Source organism: Sinocyclocheilus rhinocerous, unplaced genomic scaffold, assembly GCF_001515625.1.
Source record: "Sinocyclocheilus rhinocerous isolate Xijiao unplaced genomic scaffold, SAMN03320098_v1.1 scaffold1234, whole genome shotgun sequence".
In the NCBI taxonomy this organism is placed as follows: Eukaryota; Metazoa; Chordata; class Actinopteri; order Cypriniformes; family Cyprinidae; genus Sinocyclocheilus; species Sinocyclocheilus rhinocerous.
This window is the reverse complement of record NW_015656153.1, coordinates 694877-715090: the sequence shown is the minus strand read 5'-3', so window position 1 is coordinate 715090 and position 20214 is coordinate 694877. Positions and strand designations below refer to the sequence as shown.

At 37.9% G+C, this 20214-nt stretch overlaps 1 protein-coding gene across 1 annotated transcript; it reads left to right on the top strand.

Annotated features, from left to right (window-relative positions):
• apoba (apolipoprotein Ba) lies at positions 1 to 20011 on the top strand. Its single transcript, XM_016526914.1, has 27 exons — positions 1 to 85; positions 452 to 508; positions 928 to 1040; positions 1253 to 1398; positions 1538 to 1685; positions 2054 to 2206; positions 2308 to 2432; positions 3134 to 3226; positions 3267 to 3414; positions 3617 to 3822; positions 4458 to 4662; positions 4759 to 4938; positions 5012 to 5215; positions 5333 to 5500; positions 5582 to 5787; positions 5968 to 6150; positions 6232 to 6362; positions 7206 to 7416; positions 7569 to 7741; positions 7832 to 8007; positions 8130 to 8251; positions 8517 to 8890; positions 9021 to 16610; positions 16801 to 16912; positions 16999 to 17028; positions 17110 to 17296; positions 17378 to 20011. The coding sequence occupies exons 1-27, from the start codon at positions 34 to 36 to the stop codon at positions 18596 to 18598; spliced, it is 12714 nt and encodes a 4237-aa protein (XP_016382400.1). The 5' UTR covers positions 1 to 33; the 3' UTR covers positions 18599 to 20011.
• Positions 20012 to 20214: the final 203 nt, after the last annotated feature.

Here is a 20214-nt window from a genome sequence, read left to right as displayed (position 1 = left end):
AGACTGTAAGAAAAAGTTTTAGTGCCCATAAAGATGGACACTAAGTTGTGTCTATTACTCATCCTTAGTGCACATTTATTGACAGGTAAGATTTTATATCTATCTACCACTAGTTTTCTTATTTCTCCTGTAGTATTTATGCTATTCACCTTTTTTTCTCATTTTCATCCTTGTATTATTATTAGGTCTTTGTCTGTAACTCGTATACCTTGTCTTTTTTTATATAGATTTTTTTTAGTATTCATTATGAAAAATTTACAGATTATATAAATGTTAAGATATTGCAGCGATTGAATGGAAATCTAGAAGATGTTCACTGTTCTTATATTTAATTTAAAGATTTTTCTGTCCTCCTTTCCTAAACGAAAAGTCTAATTACTCAGATTTGTTGTGTTTTGTCAAATATAACATGTATTTAATTCAGCCATTTTTTTCTATGCCTCTGTTGAAGCAAACACTGAGGTAGTTGAGGAAGACAGTGGAGAAGGACAGCCACCCGTATGCCCATGTAAGTGACCAATTCACAACATGTTGATCCTCATCTAACTAACCTTAGGTCAGTTAGTTGTGACATACATTGAGCTGTCTGCAACCAATCAGGATGAGTTTCTTTAGTCTGGCCTACTGTGCTACTATCGACTGCAGAAGATAGCAGCAGTGAACCCTGGTACATGAACCTTGTGTATGTGTTGAGAGTACGAGAGTATTGAATCAGAGAGGTGCCACTCTGTCAACAAGTGGTCCAAAGGTCTCCAGTTCATCTGATTACTTAGAACTGACTCTGAAATACTGCAGAAATCATGATCAACTCTAAACATGTGAAGCCAGATAATTGTGAAACAATTACAACAACAAAGTTGTTATATTTATCATTGACATCATAGTAGCACTTACGTACAATTATTAAATGCTTGTTTTCTTTTTAAGTGTCTGCAAGGTTCAAGAACCTCAGAAAATATGTTTATCAGTATACAGCCGAGAGCAAAAATGGGGTGACGGGTACAGCTAACCTCAGGAATGGGCCAAAGGTCTCCTGTCAGGTACAAAAAAATCCTTAATACGGCATAACCTCTTTTTATATAAGCACACATACTGTTCAAAACTTTGGGGTCTGTAATGTTTTTGAAAGAAAAAACATTCTTTAATATTATTATAACATTATACATTTCTTTACTGTCTTTTTAAAGCTATTTTATGAAAATACTTTATTTCATAATAATACTCTGCCTGTATTTTCTCTCTCCACCATCAGGTTGAAATTGAGGTCCCACAGACCTGCAGCTTTGTCCTTCGCACAACAGAATGTGTCCTGAGCGAGGTGTCCGTCATCGATGCACAGGGTCAGCCTGTTTACAGGCAGGCTGCTGGAGCCGAGGCCTTCCAGCTTGCCATGGAGAAGTATGTGGAACAGCCCATAATTTCTGGCATATTCCTCCCCTTAGAGGAAATAGAGGAAATACATACTGTTCCTTCCGTAATGATGATGCATCTTGTATTTTGGTTATTGAGCATTTAGTTTATGAAACCCCCTTTCCAGGAACCCTCTGAATTTTGTGGTGGAGCAGGTAACCAGTGTTTCCATTTATCCAGAGAAGGATGAACCAGAAAACATTTTGAACATCAAAAGAGGAATCATCTCTGCTCTTCTCGTGCCAGTCCTGGAGGAAAAACTAAATGAAAAAATGGTGAGATTAAAATTAAAATGTAAAGTGCACACTAAAACGCAGTCTACATAATTAATGTTTCATTTGTTGTTTGTATAAAGGATTTGTAAAACACATAATCTTACATGTGCAATAAGACCACTTGTCATCTTGTGTCAGTGTCACAAATTTGCTTTCATGTTTGAGTAGTGAGCCAGAAAAGATGCTGGATCTTAACTATTTTGTTCATTTTTACTTCAACTTTGTATATTAAAAAAAAAATCCTAATACTTTGTTTATTTCAAGGTTCAAAACATGCTGATTTTCAATGTGGTTTCAGACTTTGGATCCCACTCTATAGATTTAATATAGATTTTCCCTAACTACTTCTCTATTCTTTAATTTTTAAGAGTACAATTCATGGTATATGCAAGACTGATGTCACAGTCAACTCACGGAAAGATATCGACACGGATGTCACTGTGGTCAGAGATCTGTCAGACTGCAGCCATTTCTCACCTCACAGTCTCCCTACCAGCCCCTTGTCCCTCTTGCCTGGCCTGGTAGGACAAGCATGCCTTATTTCTTTCAATATTTATTCTTTCATGTCTGTGTCAGTCAAAAATGTCATTCAAACTACTTTTGAACAAATTTATCTTTGCAGAATGGACTTATTTCCAAGCTAATCAGGAGTACACAGACTTGCAACTATCAGTTTGATAACAGGAGAAAGCACCTGACTGAAGCTCAGTGTACAGAGAAGCATCTCTTTATCCCATTCTCACATGAGTATGTAATCTCTGCCCAGAAATGCTTTGTTTCATAATGATGAAATCACAATTGATGTCAAACCTGCCATAGCACATATGTGACCTTGGACCACAAAACCTGTCTTAAGTGTAAATTTTTCGAAATTGAGATTTATACATCATCTGAAAGCTGAATAAATAAGCTTTCCATTGATGTATGGTTTATTAGGATCGGACAATATATATTTAGATACAACTATCTGAACCCAGCGATTTAAGACTGGTTTTGTGGTCCAGGGTCACATATGTGATGTACAATATATAGATTAATATGGTAATATTATGCAGCAATCAATTTGATCTGAGAGTTAGGGGAATAATTTCATTGAAAACTTAACGACGAAGGAGCGTCCGAAAGGACATGTGACGACTCCGCTTCGTCCACGGTGAAAGCCGATCCGGCGATAGCGCAAAGTTGTAGTATTTCCTCAGCGACCAGCAGGGATCAACTCCAGGCATGACGAAGCAGATATAGTCCTCTTTTTGAAGACGCAACTTTACAGATCTTCTTTATGCACCAAGAGCTTGTAACACTCCAAAGAGAAAGGAAAAATTGAAATCGCATCATATGACCCCTTTAATTCAATATCAATTAATCTAAGGTGTGGAACAACTGAATGATGACAGAATGTGTACTTCTAAAATGTTCATGAAGCGTAAATGCTATTTTGTCTCCAATAGGGGGCAGTATGGTATCTCCTCAGAAGTAAAACAGAGTCTAACGCTACAGGATTCAGTGAAAATAAACAACAGATATTTCAGCAAAGATGGTGGGTAGTATTAAGCTGTAAAAAAATACTTTGTATTTTACAAGAATTATTATTGGTGTCATGGGAAAGTACATGGAGGGATTCCCATCTCTGAAGACTTCTCTCCTAAAATGCATGGGCCAGACGTACGCTTCTCTGCCAGTACAAAAAGCAGCTATCCAGGCTTTCAGACTCATGGAAATGGATTCAGATGTAAATCAACTCTTGTTAAGATTTACAGTGTTTAAATTATCCTTATTCCAAACTAGAAGTTCTTAAAGATGCATCAGTCAGCCAAATAAATTCAATCTAGTACTTGAAGCACTTGGACACTTTATTTTAAACTAAGTAAAATCGGCCAGTATGATCATGATTCATTGCTAAAGTGCTTGATATTTTGATTTCTTGTTACTAGGTGAAAACTGCCCTGGTACAACAGTATGAGAATTCAGAGGCACCTGCCCAAAAACGCATTGCAGCATATCTGATGCTCATGAGGGACCCCGAGGAGGCAAACAAGGTGCTGAGGACACTTAAGAGTGAGCAAAATGAGCAAGTTAAAAGCTTTGTCTCCTCCCATATCGCTAACATATTGGAATCAGAAGACCCGACTCTGAGCACGTATGTACACTAATATTTCAAATGCTGAATGTGTTTATTATTAAGACCTTATTGTTCAAAATTATTTATCTTGATGTTTTTGTTGGAAACAGAAAATGTGCTGAGGATGTTGTACAAAGGATGTTCAAAACTGTTTGAAACTTTGGCAATGTTGTCTTAAGATTAAAGATCTTGTCTCTAGAAGATAAATTCTAACCTCAAACAAAAGTAATACTTTTTATGTTGTCTAGATAACCTCAGACTTTATAACTTTTATCAGACATGACTTTAGGAATGCATCAATATTAAAAGTTATCATTATTTTCATGTTATTGCGGATAACTGATAAGTTGTCGATATTAAACTTCTGTATTATTTAGTAATAATAAATTACAAATAAAACACAAAACTAAAATCAGTTGTTTAAAAAGCTATAAGGGAATATATGCATTATAACATTATTATGTGCTGCATGAAAACTTGAAATTACATTTTACAGTGTTATTAAAATGGTATTGTTTTTAAATATAAATTTAAGTAACCATTAGATGATGACAGGTAATTTAAATGTAAAAATAAGCGTAATAATATTGGTTGATAACCAATATAGGTACTGATATATTGTGCATCCCTAATAATTTTTTGTTTATTTTTAGAACAAAGGACTACATTCTTAAAGCTGTACTGGGGGATGCAAGCTTTAACCCTACGGACTTCACAAAGTTCTCACATAACTACAAAATTGAAGTCCCACTGGTTGGCTCAGTAGAAAGCAACATGATTTTTGACTCTGCCAATTACATGCCCAGAGAAGTCATGTTAGCCACCACACTTGACAATTTCAATGCAGAAATACTAGAGGTACTGTATGAGTTTATCATTAAAAGGCTCTATGTTCTATATGTTGTGCACATATTTTCCCTTTTTTTGCAATGCATGTGATGACTTCTTTCTTAGATTGGTCTTGAAGGTGAAGGCTTTGAGCCAGCCATTGAAGTTCTCTTTGGAGAAAATGGTTTCTTCCCTGATGCCATCTCGAAAGCCATGTACTGGGTCAATGAAAAGATTCCACATCCCGTTAAAAGGGTTTTGGATAAGTGGATTTCCCCACTAAGAGGTGAAAGGATGAAAAGACAGGTATGAAATAAAGAATGTTTTGAGTGTATAATGAAAATCCATCAAAATAAGCTTAAAACATCTTCTCCCTTAGGTCCCTCAGGATATCATGAGGAGTGTTGAAGAATACCTCTCAGAGTTCAAAAAACGCCTTGAACAGATTGAAGATGCTCCTAAAGGCTTGGCCTACCTGCGGTTTATGGGAACAGAACTGGGATATTTGAAGACTAATGAGCTCAATCTCATCATTCACTACATTAAACTATACACAGAAACATTTAAGTCAATGACTGTGAATGTAAGTGTTAATCATAGATTTTGAAAATATGATATATTAACTGTACTACCCTGAAAATATAAGTCTTCTTCAACTAAATCTAACTGTAGTATGTGTGTTAATCTCTTTTTATTGCAGTTCATGGGAAAGCTGATATCTAGCTTAGAGAATGAGCTTTTTGTCCACTATATGTTCCTAGACAAAGCCTTTACGCTACCTACAAGTGCTGGTTTTCCACTGAAGCTTTCCCTATCTGGAGTTTTGGCCCCTGGAGCCAAAGGAGGCCTGACCATTGACCGCATGATGGTAATCCTTCTCACTAGTGTGAATTTTGTGGTGTCACAATTAAGTAGTAGAGTGTTGATGTTTTTCTGTTATTGTTCACAGCAACAGCTCTCATTCATGCCATCTGTGGGAATGGAGTTTGTTACCCAAATGGGTGTTTATATCCCAGAATTTGTGGCAGCTGGGATTGAAACACACACAAACATGTACCATGAAAGCGCTGTGAATGCCAAGGTCACCATAAGTGACAGTGAGATCAAGCTCTCCATCCCTGCTCCACAGGGAAACATCCAGCTCTTTAGCATCAGGTAGGCCATCTGAACTCTCTGTATCCTACATTTACTGTTCCTTATCAGATGCTCTCTTACCATGCATTCATACTTTGACATATTTAAGGGTCACTTTATTTTGTACTACTGATCAGCAGTACAGTATTTTGTTCAAAAACTAGAATGGAATAGATGTTTCTTCTCTTTCTTCCACTACAGCAACAAGTTGCTCTCAGTGACCTCCAGTCAGACTAAGATTGTCCCCTCCATGGTAGAGGACAGGATCGACTCTACAGAGTGTAATCCTATCTTTCCTGGGATGAATTACTGCACTATTTTGCGCTATTCAAATGCTAGTTCCACCAATAATGCCCCATACTATCCTCTCACAGGAGAGACAAGGTGAGAAACAGGTGGATGTAGAGTATGCAAACAACTTACTTCCAAGGTCTATGCACTTAAAAATAAATAATTTCTTTCCAGGCTTGCTCTGGAACTTCAACCTACAGCCGAAGTGCCTGAGTATACAGCAACCATTGCCTATGCATTGCTGAGGGAAGGAAAAGAGGGGCGCCATAAAGTCGACTCTGTGAAAATTGTTCTCAAGGCTGAAGGTAAGTCCTCAAACAATTTTAATTATATTACTAATTTCTTATTTTATTTCTAACAGTGGCATTGAACATTTATCTTTATGCTTTAAGAACCATAAATTCAAATGTTTTGTGGCTTTTATGTCTTTGAGGTCATATGCATAAACTATCTTTAAATGTTGTTAAAAGTTATTTTTAGCATTATTTTTTAAAGAAATTAATACTTTAAGCAATGATGCATTTAATCAAAAGTGGCAGTAAATACATTTATAATCTTACAAAAAAATTATATTTCAAATAAATTCTGTTCTTCTGAACTTTTTATTCATCAAAGAATCCTGGAAAATGTATCATGGGTTTAACAAACATATTAATTACATTTTTAAAAATGTTTCTTTTTTTGTTTGTTTGTTTCTTGAGCACCAAATAATTGTAATAATGTTTCACAATATTACCGTTTTTACTGTATTTTTGATCAAATAAATGCAGCTTTGGTGAGCATAAGAAACTTCTTTCATAAACATTAAAAAAATCTTACCAGCACCAACTTTTAACGGTTGTGTACATGCATTAAAAATGTGCCATTTCTACCTTTTGAGAAAATAAAGTAAGGATAATGATTCATCTTGCACTACACAGATTTTGTCCAATCAAATCCACCTGCAACCAATTAACAAGTAGCAAATCATTGTTCAAAGTTGTGATGTAACTAAAATGAGCTATTTAATGAAAAATATGTCAACTCAGGAAATCATGCACTTTTAAACGTATTTATTTGATCAACATTGCTTGCATTTTTGTGAATGGGAGTTATCTAATGTGTATGAATTTGAAATCCATCTAAAAATATGTTCCTCTTATTTTAAGGTGCTGAGCCAACTGAAGCCACAGCAGTTGTGAAATACAACCGCAATAAAAACATTCTCACCACCGACCTTCAGATCCCTGATTATGACCTTGAAGCTGGGATCAAGTTGGCAGTTACAGATAGCAGTGCTAAAGGAAAGAAGATGCATGGCATTACAATTGATGTAACTAACAAAGACATCCCACAGCTTTCCCTAGTTGGGCATGCCAGGTATAGTAAAAAAAAAAAAATTATATTCTAAAAAGAGTGAACACTCAATAGTGGGGAAAAATATCTAGAAGACTTTTATTTTAACATGACATACACTTATATGGGCAGTCTCAGTTTGATGTTAATCTAGATATTTATGTGTTTTTGAGCAGGTTAGAGTCTATGAGGGACGGTCTGATTGAGCTTAAGTTGGCAGTGCCAGCACTACAGATGGACACCTCTGCCACTGCCACCCTAAAGAATAACAACGGGCTCATCCTGCAGCTTGAAACAGCCTTTAACATGCCAGAGACTACATCTGTGCAGAAAGCCATCCTCAGATACGGTAATGAAGCACACATAGTTAATGAAGCAAATGTTCCTGGAATTAATTTGTCTTTAGGTTTTTAACTAGTTTTTGTTGGTGACTCTGCAGATAATAACAAGGTTGAACTTGAAATGAAGTCAGACATAAACTCTGAAGTTGATAAACTGTTCCCAAATATGGAGGAGTACCGTAGCCAGCTGGAGGCGAGTATTGATGATGTCCTTGATCAGAAAGTCGCCAAGACTGACATGAAACTTCGTCACATTGTTTCGAAAGGGTTGGAGGTAAGTGCATCAAATCAAACTTGAGGTTTGTATAAATTACATGTCTTTTACAATTTTCATTTACACTTTTTGAATGGCTTTGTTGAAAATGAACATTTCATAATCAGTCTTTTTGTCCCTAGGCAGTGAATATTTGGCTGGAGAAATTAGCGGCAGGCAGTACATTTGTGAACGTACAGAGGAGCAAGAGAAGCACACCAGAGCTCACCTTGCCATCTTTGCCAGAAAAATTATATCTTAAATCGTGAGTGATAACTTTTTACATTCTAAAAAAACAAAAAAACAAACATTTACATTCAAAAAAAAAAATAATCATATAGGGGGGAGGCTAGGTGCCACATGAGGCCTATATGTGGATAATTAGGGCATGTTGTCACAAAAGACAAATATTTTATGCAATATAATGAAAATACAATGATGTGTGCCCAAACTTCTGACTAATCTTTATATTCAGGTATATTATATACATTGATATTGACTATAAACTTTGCTCTCTTTTTTGTGTTCAGTGATGCATTGATGAGATACCAGTTCAACAAAGGCAGAATCTCCATTTCACTTCCTCTTCTCTTGGGAGGAAAGTCATCTGCTGAACTCAACATCCCTCCCACCCTCACACTCCCACAGATTCAAATTCCCCTCATTGGCCTGGATATTCCTGAGAACAACTACAAGATTCCATCATTCACAATTCCCCGAGCTTTGGATTTCTCCTTACCCATGTTAGGTGTAGCAGAATTGTCTGTCAAGATGAACAGCAACTTTTATGATTGGGAGGGCTCTATCTTAGGGGGAAACAACACTGTTGATGTTCCCAATTACATTGCTAAGTACAAAATGATGGCCAGCTGCCCCGTGACACCCCTGTCATACAAAATTGAAGGTATTCAAGTAATCAAAAATCATATTAACCTAATCTACAAAGTTGACTGTCATTATGGCATCTTCATTTTTTTGGAATTTGTTTTACTTAACTTACATTTAAATATTGATTTTTTTCCCCCTTCACATAGGTATGGGCATGATAACTGGTACAGTCAATGATACTCTGATGTACCTTGTAAATGGATCTGTCAGTCATTGTTTACTTGATGCCAGCCTGAGTGTCTTTGAAACTATGAGTATCGCTGATAAAATCAGTGGTAGGACCAACTACAGGATTGAAGCATCTAGTCCACTTGGTCTGCACACCTCTGTGTATTATTCGGCTCAGTCAGCTTCCATGAATGATGAGATCATTGGAGATGGAAACTTTGGTGGATTTATCAGGATAGGCTCTCTCTATGCCAACTCCACCCTCAGCCAATCCTATATCTACAATATGCTCAAAAGAGAAGGAAAAGGAGAGTCCACATTAAAGTTTGACTCCTCAATCATCCAGGGTCAGAATGTGATCAAAGGATCCTATGTCAACGGAGAGCTGTCGCTTTTGTCCAAAACAAATGCTCAAAATGATGTTCTGAAGCATGTAGCAGAGTTAAAGCACAAGAAAGGCCAGCTGTCTGTGAAGTCGGATGGTAGTACGACGGGCCTTGGAAAAGCTCTGCGCTGTAAAGTTGAACTTGATGTCATGAGTGAAGAAGCCAGACTGAAAGTTGAAACCCAGGCGGATGATGCAACACATCGTGCATACTCCCTCCTTACTGGATCCCTCAACAGTAACGGCCTTGAAATGAACATAGAAAGTTTGCTGAATTTCGAAGATGGACGTGGGACACACAAAGGCACACTTACTTTTGGAGCAAATGGCTTGACCACCAGTTGCATGACAACCATTGAGGGAAGCACTTTGACTTTTGAGAATACCATCAATGCTGGTATCGATGGTGATGGAGCCTCTATGTCTCTTGTATCAAAAGGATCAGCACAGGATAACACAGTTGACCTAAGTGCGGAGGGTAAGATTTCACCCAAAGAAGTGTATCTAACCAGTGTTTTTAAAGGGAATGCCTTTGATGGAACTGCAAAAAACACAATGAACTTTGGTATTAATAAGCAAGGACTGAGTCTGTCTAATACCTTGATGGGTACTTTACAGAAAATGCGATCAGAGTGCACACATACCCTGAATGTAACTTTATGGACCTTGGCTTTCCGCTCCAAAACGGACAATTTCATCTGCGATGGAGCATCCTACAACCACGACATTAAGGTTAATATGAGGCCATTTGTCACATCGATAAGGACAAATAATGAACTTGAGATATTTGATTTTGGACTGAGCAGTGATGGCCACCTTAAGATGGAGCCATTCAAGATGGATGTAGCTGGAAGCCTCAGTGGAAAGTATGGGGAAGAGGACAACATTAAGCACAGCTGTCAATTTACTTACGCAGATATGGCTGGCACCATCAAGTGCAATACAACAGCAAATGTTTTCGATTCCAAGATAAGTAACAACTTTGACTTGGATTTTGCAGGACTGTCTTCGGTTATGAACAGCAAGACACAAGTAAATTGCAAATCTTTACGTCTTGAAAATAACATTCGCACAATGGCCATGCCATTTAGCCTTACGATCGATGCCATTTTGAACAGCGATGGCACTGTGAAGTTTCATGGAAAACACACTGGTCAGCTCTACAGTAAGTTCCTTTTGAAAGCTGAGCCATTGGCCATTGCTAAGTCCCATGAATACAGAGCTTCTGCTGTACACATGTTGCCAAATGGAGAGTCAGCTGAAACGCACATTGAAAACAAGTTTGACAGCTTGCTGATACCTAATGAACAGTCTATGTTGTGGAAGTTTAAGTCGAAGCTAAATAATCATGCCTACAACCAAGATGTCAATATTTACAACAAAGAAGATGAGATGGGGGTCCAGCTCTCTGGAGTGCTTCAAACTAATCTTTTGAACACGGAATCAAAATCTAGTCATATTCCATTAGACAATCAAAAGTTTAGTGTTTCTGGGTTTGTCAAGTATGATAAGAACAGTGACTGTCACATTATTTATTTTCCATTCATTGAGAGCTTCCCTGCTGCCTTTGAAAGAATGAAAAATGCAATTCTGCATACGTTTGAATCCCTTCAAAACTACCTCAACAGCTTAGATATCAATGGTTTGATAGGTCATTTTAGGAACAAGTTGGATGAACTCCCTCAAAAAGTGAATGACATCATAGTGCACATGGACCTAGAGAATAAAGTCAACATTGTCAAGGACCAGCTGATTTCCCTCATACATGACTACACTATATCAATAGATGACCTTGATGCATATGCTGAGAAATTTAAGGAGTCTTCAAAAAAGAATATTATTGATTTAGCAACAAGAATTAGGGATCTGATGATTAAAATCAAAGATGGCATTGAGAGTGGATCGTGGGCCAATTCTGTCTCTGACATTTTGATACAAATTGGAGATGAACTTAAAGCTTTTGATGAGAAGTATGAAATAACCAAAACAATCATCAGAGGCATTGATGGTATTGAAGATATAATAAGACAGATTGATTTACAAAAGCTGAAGGACAGCAGTGCTGCTTGGTTGAAACAACTGGATGAAAAATATGAAATTAAAACCAAACTTCAGGCAAAGCTGAGTGAACTGAGGAAGATTGTTGAGACATTTGACATCAAGATGTTACTTGAGGGTCTGAGAGACTATATAATCTCATTTGACTTGACTGAATATGTGGAAGAACTATCTGATCAAGTTCCATATGAAGACATAGAGAGAGTGCTGGATACTGCGAAAGATGTTGTTGTAAACTGGATAGAGGAGTATGAAATTCCAGAGAAAATCAACAGAGTGTACATAAATGCACAAGAGCTTATTTTACGGTATGAAATTGACAAGAAAATTGAAGTTTTTGTGGAGCAGGCCATTATATTAGTCAAGCAGTACAGAATCCAAGAGCTGGTACAGGCTGTAGTGGATACTTTAAAATCTATCCAGTTTGAGTACATCTCAGATAAGGTTATGGAGGTATTAGATAGCATTGTTTCTCTGTTAAAGCTGATGGATTTCAGACAGATTTTAGATGATTTAAATGGGTACATTCTCATAATTATAAAGACCTTAAGAACTTTTGATTACAACACATTTGTTGATGAAGTAAATGAAAAACTTAAGGATGTAGTCAATTATATTAACAAGCAGATAAATGAAGTTTATGAAATCCCACAAAAAATAGAGGCATCCAGAGAATTTATAAAAGAGATGCAGGTGACTGTTGTTGATTATATGGAAAAACTGAAAAATACAAGGATAGCTGAGGTTTGCAGGAATATTATAGATGTAATTGACACTACTGCATATAAAGACATAAAACTGAAGATCCAAGACATTATTGACGATGTGAGGCAGAGAATTAGTGACATGGACATCAGAGAGGAAATCTCGGTTTACTTGGAAAGAGTGAGTGTTGCTTACGTCAATATGATCGAATACATTTCATCACAGTTCACAAAACTCATTGATGAAATGAAGAAGATGGTTGAAGATAAGGAGCTCCTCAATCAAATCAGTCAAGCTGTGGAGGGAGTTCTCAATGCTCTAAAGACAGCAGAATTTGATGTTCCCACCTTTGTTCATCCATTCACGACTCTTGAGGTTCCTGCCTTTAAGATTAAAATGGCAAGGATACACGATATTACAATTCCAGCAATGATAACAATACCGGAATTCACCATTCTGGACCTGTTCAGTCTTCCTTCCATCACAGTTGACTTTGATAAAATCAAGCAGAGCATTATTGACTTCATTGACAAAGTTCGCCAGATAGAAATGCCAGAAGTGGATCCTGATGCCATCTTCGGGGACTTACGAGCTCTTTACCTTTCAGACTTGCCTGATTTTTCTTTCTCAGAGATCACTCTTTCAGAGATCAAATTCCCAGAGATCACTGTTCCAAAACTGAAACTGGAGAGTTTTGAGATCACCATGTTGCCCATCCCTGAAGTCAAAATCCCTGAAATTTCATTTGAACCATGTCTACCAGCTTTTGGCAAACTTTATGGAGAATTCAAAGTAGATTCTCCTCATTATACATTGATGACATCAGTAGCTCTTGAGAACACAACAAGAACACCGAAATCTCCACAGTTAAAAGCTACACTGAACTCAAAAGGAAAGTCAAAGGGAAACCTTGAATTCCTTGACCATAATCTGGACGCAATGCTTCAAATCGAAGCTCCAAAAATGAGAAAAATGGTTATTAGTGAGACCATGAAAGTCAGTCACATGACCTTTGGAATTGACCATGAGGGTTCTGTCATCTTAAGTGGTACTTCAGCAGAAGCAACTGCCAAGACAGCTGCCAAATTCACCACTCATATATACACAGCTGATTTGATTAATAATGTAGGCATTGCTTTAAAGAATGGAATATCTGCAAATATGGACACAACGTACACCCATAATCTGAACATCCCCACCATAGATCTTTCCAGTCAGGCTATAATAACCAAAACAGCGGAGGCCCGCTTTGAATCTGGGACAATATCCTTAACAGTTGGAACAGTGGGAAGTGGAACGTGGTCTCCATCAAGTCCATCAAGGACCGCCAAGTCCATTGATGACTATTCAGATGAAATTACACACAAAAGCAATTTGGAGTTCACTGTCAATGCTGGCACAGCAAAGCTCAATTTTGATGGAGAAACAAACAGCAGAAACCTTAAAATGAAGCAGTCGGTTAACGCAGAGTCTGTCATTCTGAGCCACATCACCATTGATGCCAGGGCTGAGACTGAGGCGCCCTTCATCAAGGGCAGTATTTTGACGCTTAAAGGAAGGGCTCAAATGGAGGATGTCCGAATGGAAATAGGAATTTCACATAAGGCTGAGCTCATTGGAAAAGTGAGTGGAAGTATATCCAATGCATGTGAGTTCTTAGCTCAACCATTTGAGGTCACACTTGATTGCAGAAATAAAGGGAACTCTAAAATGATCTTGCCCCTGAAGCTGACTGGAAAAATTGATCTCCAAGATGACTTTGGATTTACTTTGAACTCCAATAAGCAAAATGCTTTTTGGGTAGGTCTGGCTCGCTTCAATCAATACAAATATAAACACAACTTTACTTTGGATAACAGTGAAAATGAAGCTGGAATCTATGCTTTTGTTGATGGTGAAGCCAATCTTGACTTCTTGACTGTTCCACTCAGTATCCCAGAAATTATGATCCCATACCTGGATATGAAAACACCAAAAATCGAAGAGTTTTCTCTTTGGGAAGATTACGGTCTGAAACATCTTCTGACCACTCCTCAACAATCATTTGACATTGATTTCAAGCTCTTGTATCAGAAAAACCCTGACAAACACACATTTGATCTAAACCTTGAGCCAATCTATGAAGCCTTCATTGAAAATGCCAAGATCCTGAGTCTGCATTTTGAACTAGGACGAGACCATATTTTGAATGCCCTCACCAATTCCTACAATGAAGCCAGAATTCAGCATGAAAAGTACAAAATTGACACATCAAATCAGCCACCAAGATATTTCACTGTTCCTGGATACACAATACCTATACTAAACATTGAGGTTTCAGCCTTCCGAGCCGAATTGCCTGCATTCAGTTATTTCATACCAAAGGAGGTAAGCACACCAAGCTTTAAAGTTCCTTTAATGGGGTTTTCAGTGCCATCATACACCCTTGTGCTTCCATCTTTGGAGCTACCAGTCTTGCATGTCCCTGAGACCCTTCGAGCCTTGACCCTACCCACATTTACAATACCAGAAATTCAGAATAACATTATGATACCTGCATTTGGAAATATGACGTACGAGTTCTCAGTCAAATCCCCCGTAATAACTCTGAATGCCAATGGCGGCCTGTATAATCAGTCTGACGTTGTGATCAAGTTTGATGTCTCGTCAACATCCGTGTTCGATGTTCTCAAAGGTAAACTTGATGGCAGTACCACCATCAATAAAAAGAGAGGTCTGAAGATGGCCACAAATCTGTCCTTTGTACATATGAATGCTGAATGTAGTCACGAAAGCACTGTGAGCCTCACCAAGAGGAATATGGAGGCTTCCTTAACAAACCTGGCTAAAGTTAAGCTCCCAGTTTTTACGATGGACCTAAATCAAGTGCTCCGAGGTAATACAAAGTCTAAACCTAATATAGCCTCTAAAATCAAAGTTAGCTACATTAGTAATTTTCCCATAATTGAGATGCAAGGCACTGGAAGCATTGATCACAATTTTGCTCTTGAGTCGCTGCCATCTTACTTCTCTTTGGAGAGCACTTGGAAAGGAACAACAGATGCAACCATATTGGAAAGTGTGAATCTTGCTGGATCTTTAGACAATGAAGCAACTATTTATTTGAGTGTCAATGGTCTTCGTTCCACACTGAAAACTGATCTAACCTCTAAGGTCTATCACAAAAATGTTGGTTCCTGGAATATGGACGCCACTAAGAACCTCGCTCTCGAAGCTTCTCTGCAGCGTATTTATGCTACAATGACATACACAAGCACCAATGCAGCTAGTATTGCATCATTTTCAACAAACGGAAAGCAAAATATAAGGGCGACGCTTGAGTTTGTTCCACTGACAACTTTGTCAGCTAATCTTGACATTGACATATCACAACCAAGTAACATCGGTCATGCTGGCATAGTGCAGAACGCAGATCTTTCCATCACTTCAGACAAGCAAAAATTACTTTGGAGTGGCAAGGAACAACTAGCAACATTGATCCATTCCTCTGATCTGACACTATCAAACGATCAGTCTGAAATTCGCATGGAAATGTCCGAATCCATTGAGGGGAATGTTGCATTCCTGAAGACTGTCAAATTACCAGTCTACCATAAGAGTCTATGGGACATATTTAAACTTGGTGAGGTGACCAGTACTGACCAATTGCAGTTCCTCAATGCTTCGACTGTCGTGATATACACCAAGAGCATGGAGGGAACACTATTTGCACTACCTACAAAATTGTTTGAAAATGGAGTCACGTTTAATATCCCACAAATAACAGTCAGAGTTCCTAATTGGTTTAAAGAACTTCTGAAAAGGATTAGGGAAGTGGATATGCGATTTGAAGAGCCTGACCTGCAAGATTATATTTCAATACCACCATTAATAACTGTTCCAGATTTTACCTTACCTTTGACTACTCTCCATGTGCCATCCTTTGTCATTGATTTGACAAATCTACAAATCCCCAATGATATCAGTACACCTACCTTTGATATTACTTTGCCTGGTTTACCAAAAGTGGAAATCCCTAGCATTCATGTAAAAACTAAATATCTGATAGACAAAATGGCTCATTTGTTTGTCAGTTTTCCACAGTATGAAATCACCATCTCACCATTTACCCTTCCCAAAGCATTTGACATTGGTGATTACCCAATTCGTCTGGATGACATCACAAAAACACTATATCATTTTGAATTGCCAGATGTTGTCATCCCAGAACAAAAAATCGAAGTCCCAGAGATATCACTCCATCTCCCAGCTGGTGTGTTTATTCCAACCTTTGGTTCCCTGTCGGCCACTGTCAACGTTTTTTCTCCAATTTATAACAATACATGGACTGGAAATCTAGAAAACACAGAGTCAGGAATTGTTTGCACATTGAAGTCCACCTGCACTTCCACCATGGTTTTCCTGGAGTATAGCTTGGATGGTAAGCTCAAAAGGCTTTTACACATTCATATGAGTATTTAATAGCACATACATAATATTATATCATTCTAAACAAATAATTAAACGTGTATATATACAATTTATCTGTCAAGCATTGTGCAATGTTTGTCAATTAATATTATTAATTAATATTGATATTCTATTTATTCCATTTCACATTCCATTTTTAGCGATTGCCACCATCCTTCTTGAGAATGGAGCTGTGGGTCTAGATGGAAAAAGTACCTTTACCCATCAGGATGTGAATATAAACTGGAAGCATGATCTTCATCAGAATCTAAGGTAAGAACAACATATCAATTTCTCAAACCTACACATTTATACAGTCTCCTGTCATAGTTACCTAATAATGTTTGATGTTTCTTCAGAATGAGACGGGATGAGTCTTCAGGTTCCAGGTAATCTCTTGGATTTCTGTTTTACATCTGCCTTGTTTTGCTTTACGTATACCAAAATAGCAATGTGTTTTTACTCCACAGTCCCTCACGACAAACACTGGGCATTGACGTAATAAGCCAAACTTTTGCTGACTTGAGCTTTCGTTATGCATCACACAACAATGGAATCACATCCTCGATATCCTCACCAGCAGCAGGCTTCATCGGGTTCCAGTTCACTAGAAGGTCACCATCTCAATTTTATGCGAAACTGTTCAGCAGATATTTGGTAAGAGAGTGATAATCTTTAGTCAGCAATTTGTACAGCTTATTGAAATATTCTAACCAAATGTCTGTATTGTTTATCCAGTCAACCCCTGACAAGGACACAGACCTGATGAGTTTCAAGGTGACTTTGAAGAACTCTGAAAAGCTGAGTATTCAGGTTGGCTATCATATCAATGGACTATCAGACATGATAAATGGCCTTAAAAACAGACTTCCTTCCATCATAGCATCTCTTCAAAAGTTTATCAATCAGTACCACATCAGTTACCTTGGCATAGACCTGAACCGTGCTGCCCTAAAGCTGAAGAACGCACTCTCCAACGGCATTGACAGAGCTTACCAGGAGATCCCACGCACGATTGATGCTCTGCAGAACTCAATTGAGCAGCTCAGACAACAGGGTGAAAAGATGTGGAGGAGAACGCTGGAGAACTTACCCCAAATTGATCTTCAAGAGTTGAGCAGAAGTTTCTCCATCAGCGCTAATGAATTCCTTCAGAAGTATGAGTCAAACATGCGGGTTCTTTTGGATGCTGCCATGAAGTTCTTGAGGGACACCAAATTCCACTTGCCAGGTCTGGAGGAGAAGCTTACCGGGCAGGAGTTGTACAATAGGATCAGGCAGTCCATTTCCAAAGTGATTGATAGAGCTACTACAAGGTTTTTTAGTCTCATGGAAGCCATTGCTGACTCTGTTTCAGGTCACATTAACAAAGTAGAATTTACTGTTCCTGGTACCACTAAGGTTATTAGTGGGAAGAACATTTTGAAGGATCTGAGGGCTGCCATGAAATCAGCAAAGAATCAGATTATGCAAGCGATAGAGGGATGGGAAAACCTCAAAGTGGAGAAAGTGTTCCAGGACCTGTTAAACTCTGTAAAGGTTTACATCCAGAAGGCAGAGGAGTTCCTGAACTCTCTCAAGACTGAAAAACTGGAAGAAATTTCCTCTCACATCAATGGGATTTACAAAGAGGCAGGGAATTTACAAGTTGCGCAGAAGATTCGTGAATGGATGCGGGAGGCTAAGAGAGGTTTGTCCGAGCTCAAAGACTTCAGCAAAAATAAAATCCAGGAGCTGTACAATGAAATATCAATGGAGAAGCTCATCTCTAATCTAAATGATCTTCTCATTGTGGTCGATTCTTATATCAGTAGTCTGTTTAAGAGCTACATTGCATTAATGAAATCATTGCCTTCATATACAGAGCCATATGTACGGGTTTCAAACAAAAAGACGGATGTGGATATTCCTCTTCCTTTCTATTGGAAATCTTTTAGTGAATGGCCCAGCATGGCATAAACCGTTTATCTAAACATTCTGCATTAGAAACAGTTTTTTGTCTACCGTTTTCTTCTGTCCATTATTATTTCCCTAAACAGCGTTTTTTGACTTTTGTATGTTATTTTAGTATTTAATTTAATTTAATTGCAGTAAATTAAAGTATAAATAATATATTTATGTAATGAATGTCTGTCTTGGTGAACAGTGTTTGGAGAATATAATTAAGCTTATATGATTTTGGAAATTATTGTATTTAAATAAATGTATAAATAAAAAGCTGCAAGACATAAAATAAATTGGAGTAAAAGCCATATGCAGTGTTCAAAGATTATCACAAAAACAAGTGTTTACATAATGAGAGGTCTTTGGAGTGTTTGTGTATGCTTTTTTTATTGAAGTGTTGAAAGAATAACAATCCTCAGGTCATCAGATTGTGGTTTGCTGGTGCTGCAACAGATACTGGATGACAAATTCTTAGTAATGTCCTTTACAGTTCTCCAACATTGTTAATATTACACCATTGGATTTGTGATAGTGTTTACAGCTTTTAGCCAAAAGAGGGCGATGTCTTCATGACAACAAACGACCGCACAGCTGTGGATTTCACTTCTGGCACCTTGTAAGATAATAAATGGTTAACCAGCCATGCCGTTTCGCTCCACTCAGTGCATGGTCACGCCAGTCTAATATAGTAGGTTACATTCCCACCATATACTGCCCCTGGTTACCTGGTGGGGAACAGTTCCCTCCTGCCGTTATTTCATATAACCTCATCAAAAGAGCCCCAAAACAAATGTTGCTAAGCAGAGAGACTGCCACCTGTTTGGAATCTGGGCCTGTGCTGTGTCCAAGTGCGTGCTGCTTTTCCCACAGCAGTCTTTTTAGACGAGGTCAGAGGTCATCAGCACCAGAGTGGGGGTGTGAAGGATAGGATGTAGGCCTCATCTGTTTTTTTTTTTGGTACCTGGATGCAGTACATCATTTTTTCTTCCAAATTGACAGGCACAAATCCTTAGACTCACTTAAAACTAAGCATAGCCTGAGTGTATGGTGACGTTTAGACCCAAAGAATGTCTTCTCCCTCATCTTGCATGAACACCTGTGTTGTTTCTTAGGAACTTCCTGTCAATATTTTGCCAACTTTGCATTATGGCTCTAGAAAGATATGCAACTTTCAAATATTAATTTCTCCATCTAAATCTCATGCAACAGATGGATAACATATCTGCTTTTGATAGCTGATCCTTTTCACCACCATTAATATTAAAAACCTGAAGTTTGATGACAAGGTACATGTGTAATCAAAGCATAAAATCGGTTTGGTGCATTGATAGATTGCGTTTCCATATTCAGTTCTTCAGGATGTGATTATTTTTGTCTTGCCAAAAGTACTATCAACATTTGTGCATCTGCTCCTGGAATAAAGGGAATTAAAGCAGTAGCCTGCTACCATATTCATGATGAAGTGCTTTCTTAGGAAAGACGTTTTCCATTTCTCTTGGCTTTCGTTCATTCACTTGTCAGAGGTTTAACGGAACACTCCGAAGAGTATGCCAGTTATTATTTAGCCATGGATACTTGGCAAAACAACTTTAGTTGATGTTTCACAAGTAACTGAGTATCACAGAATAGCT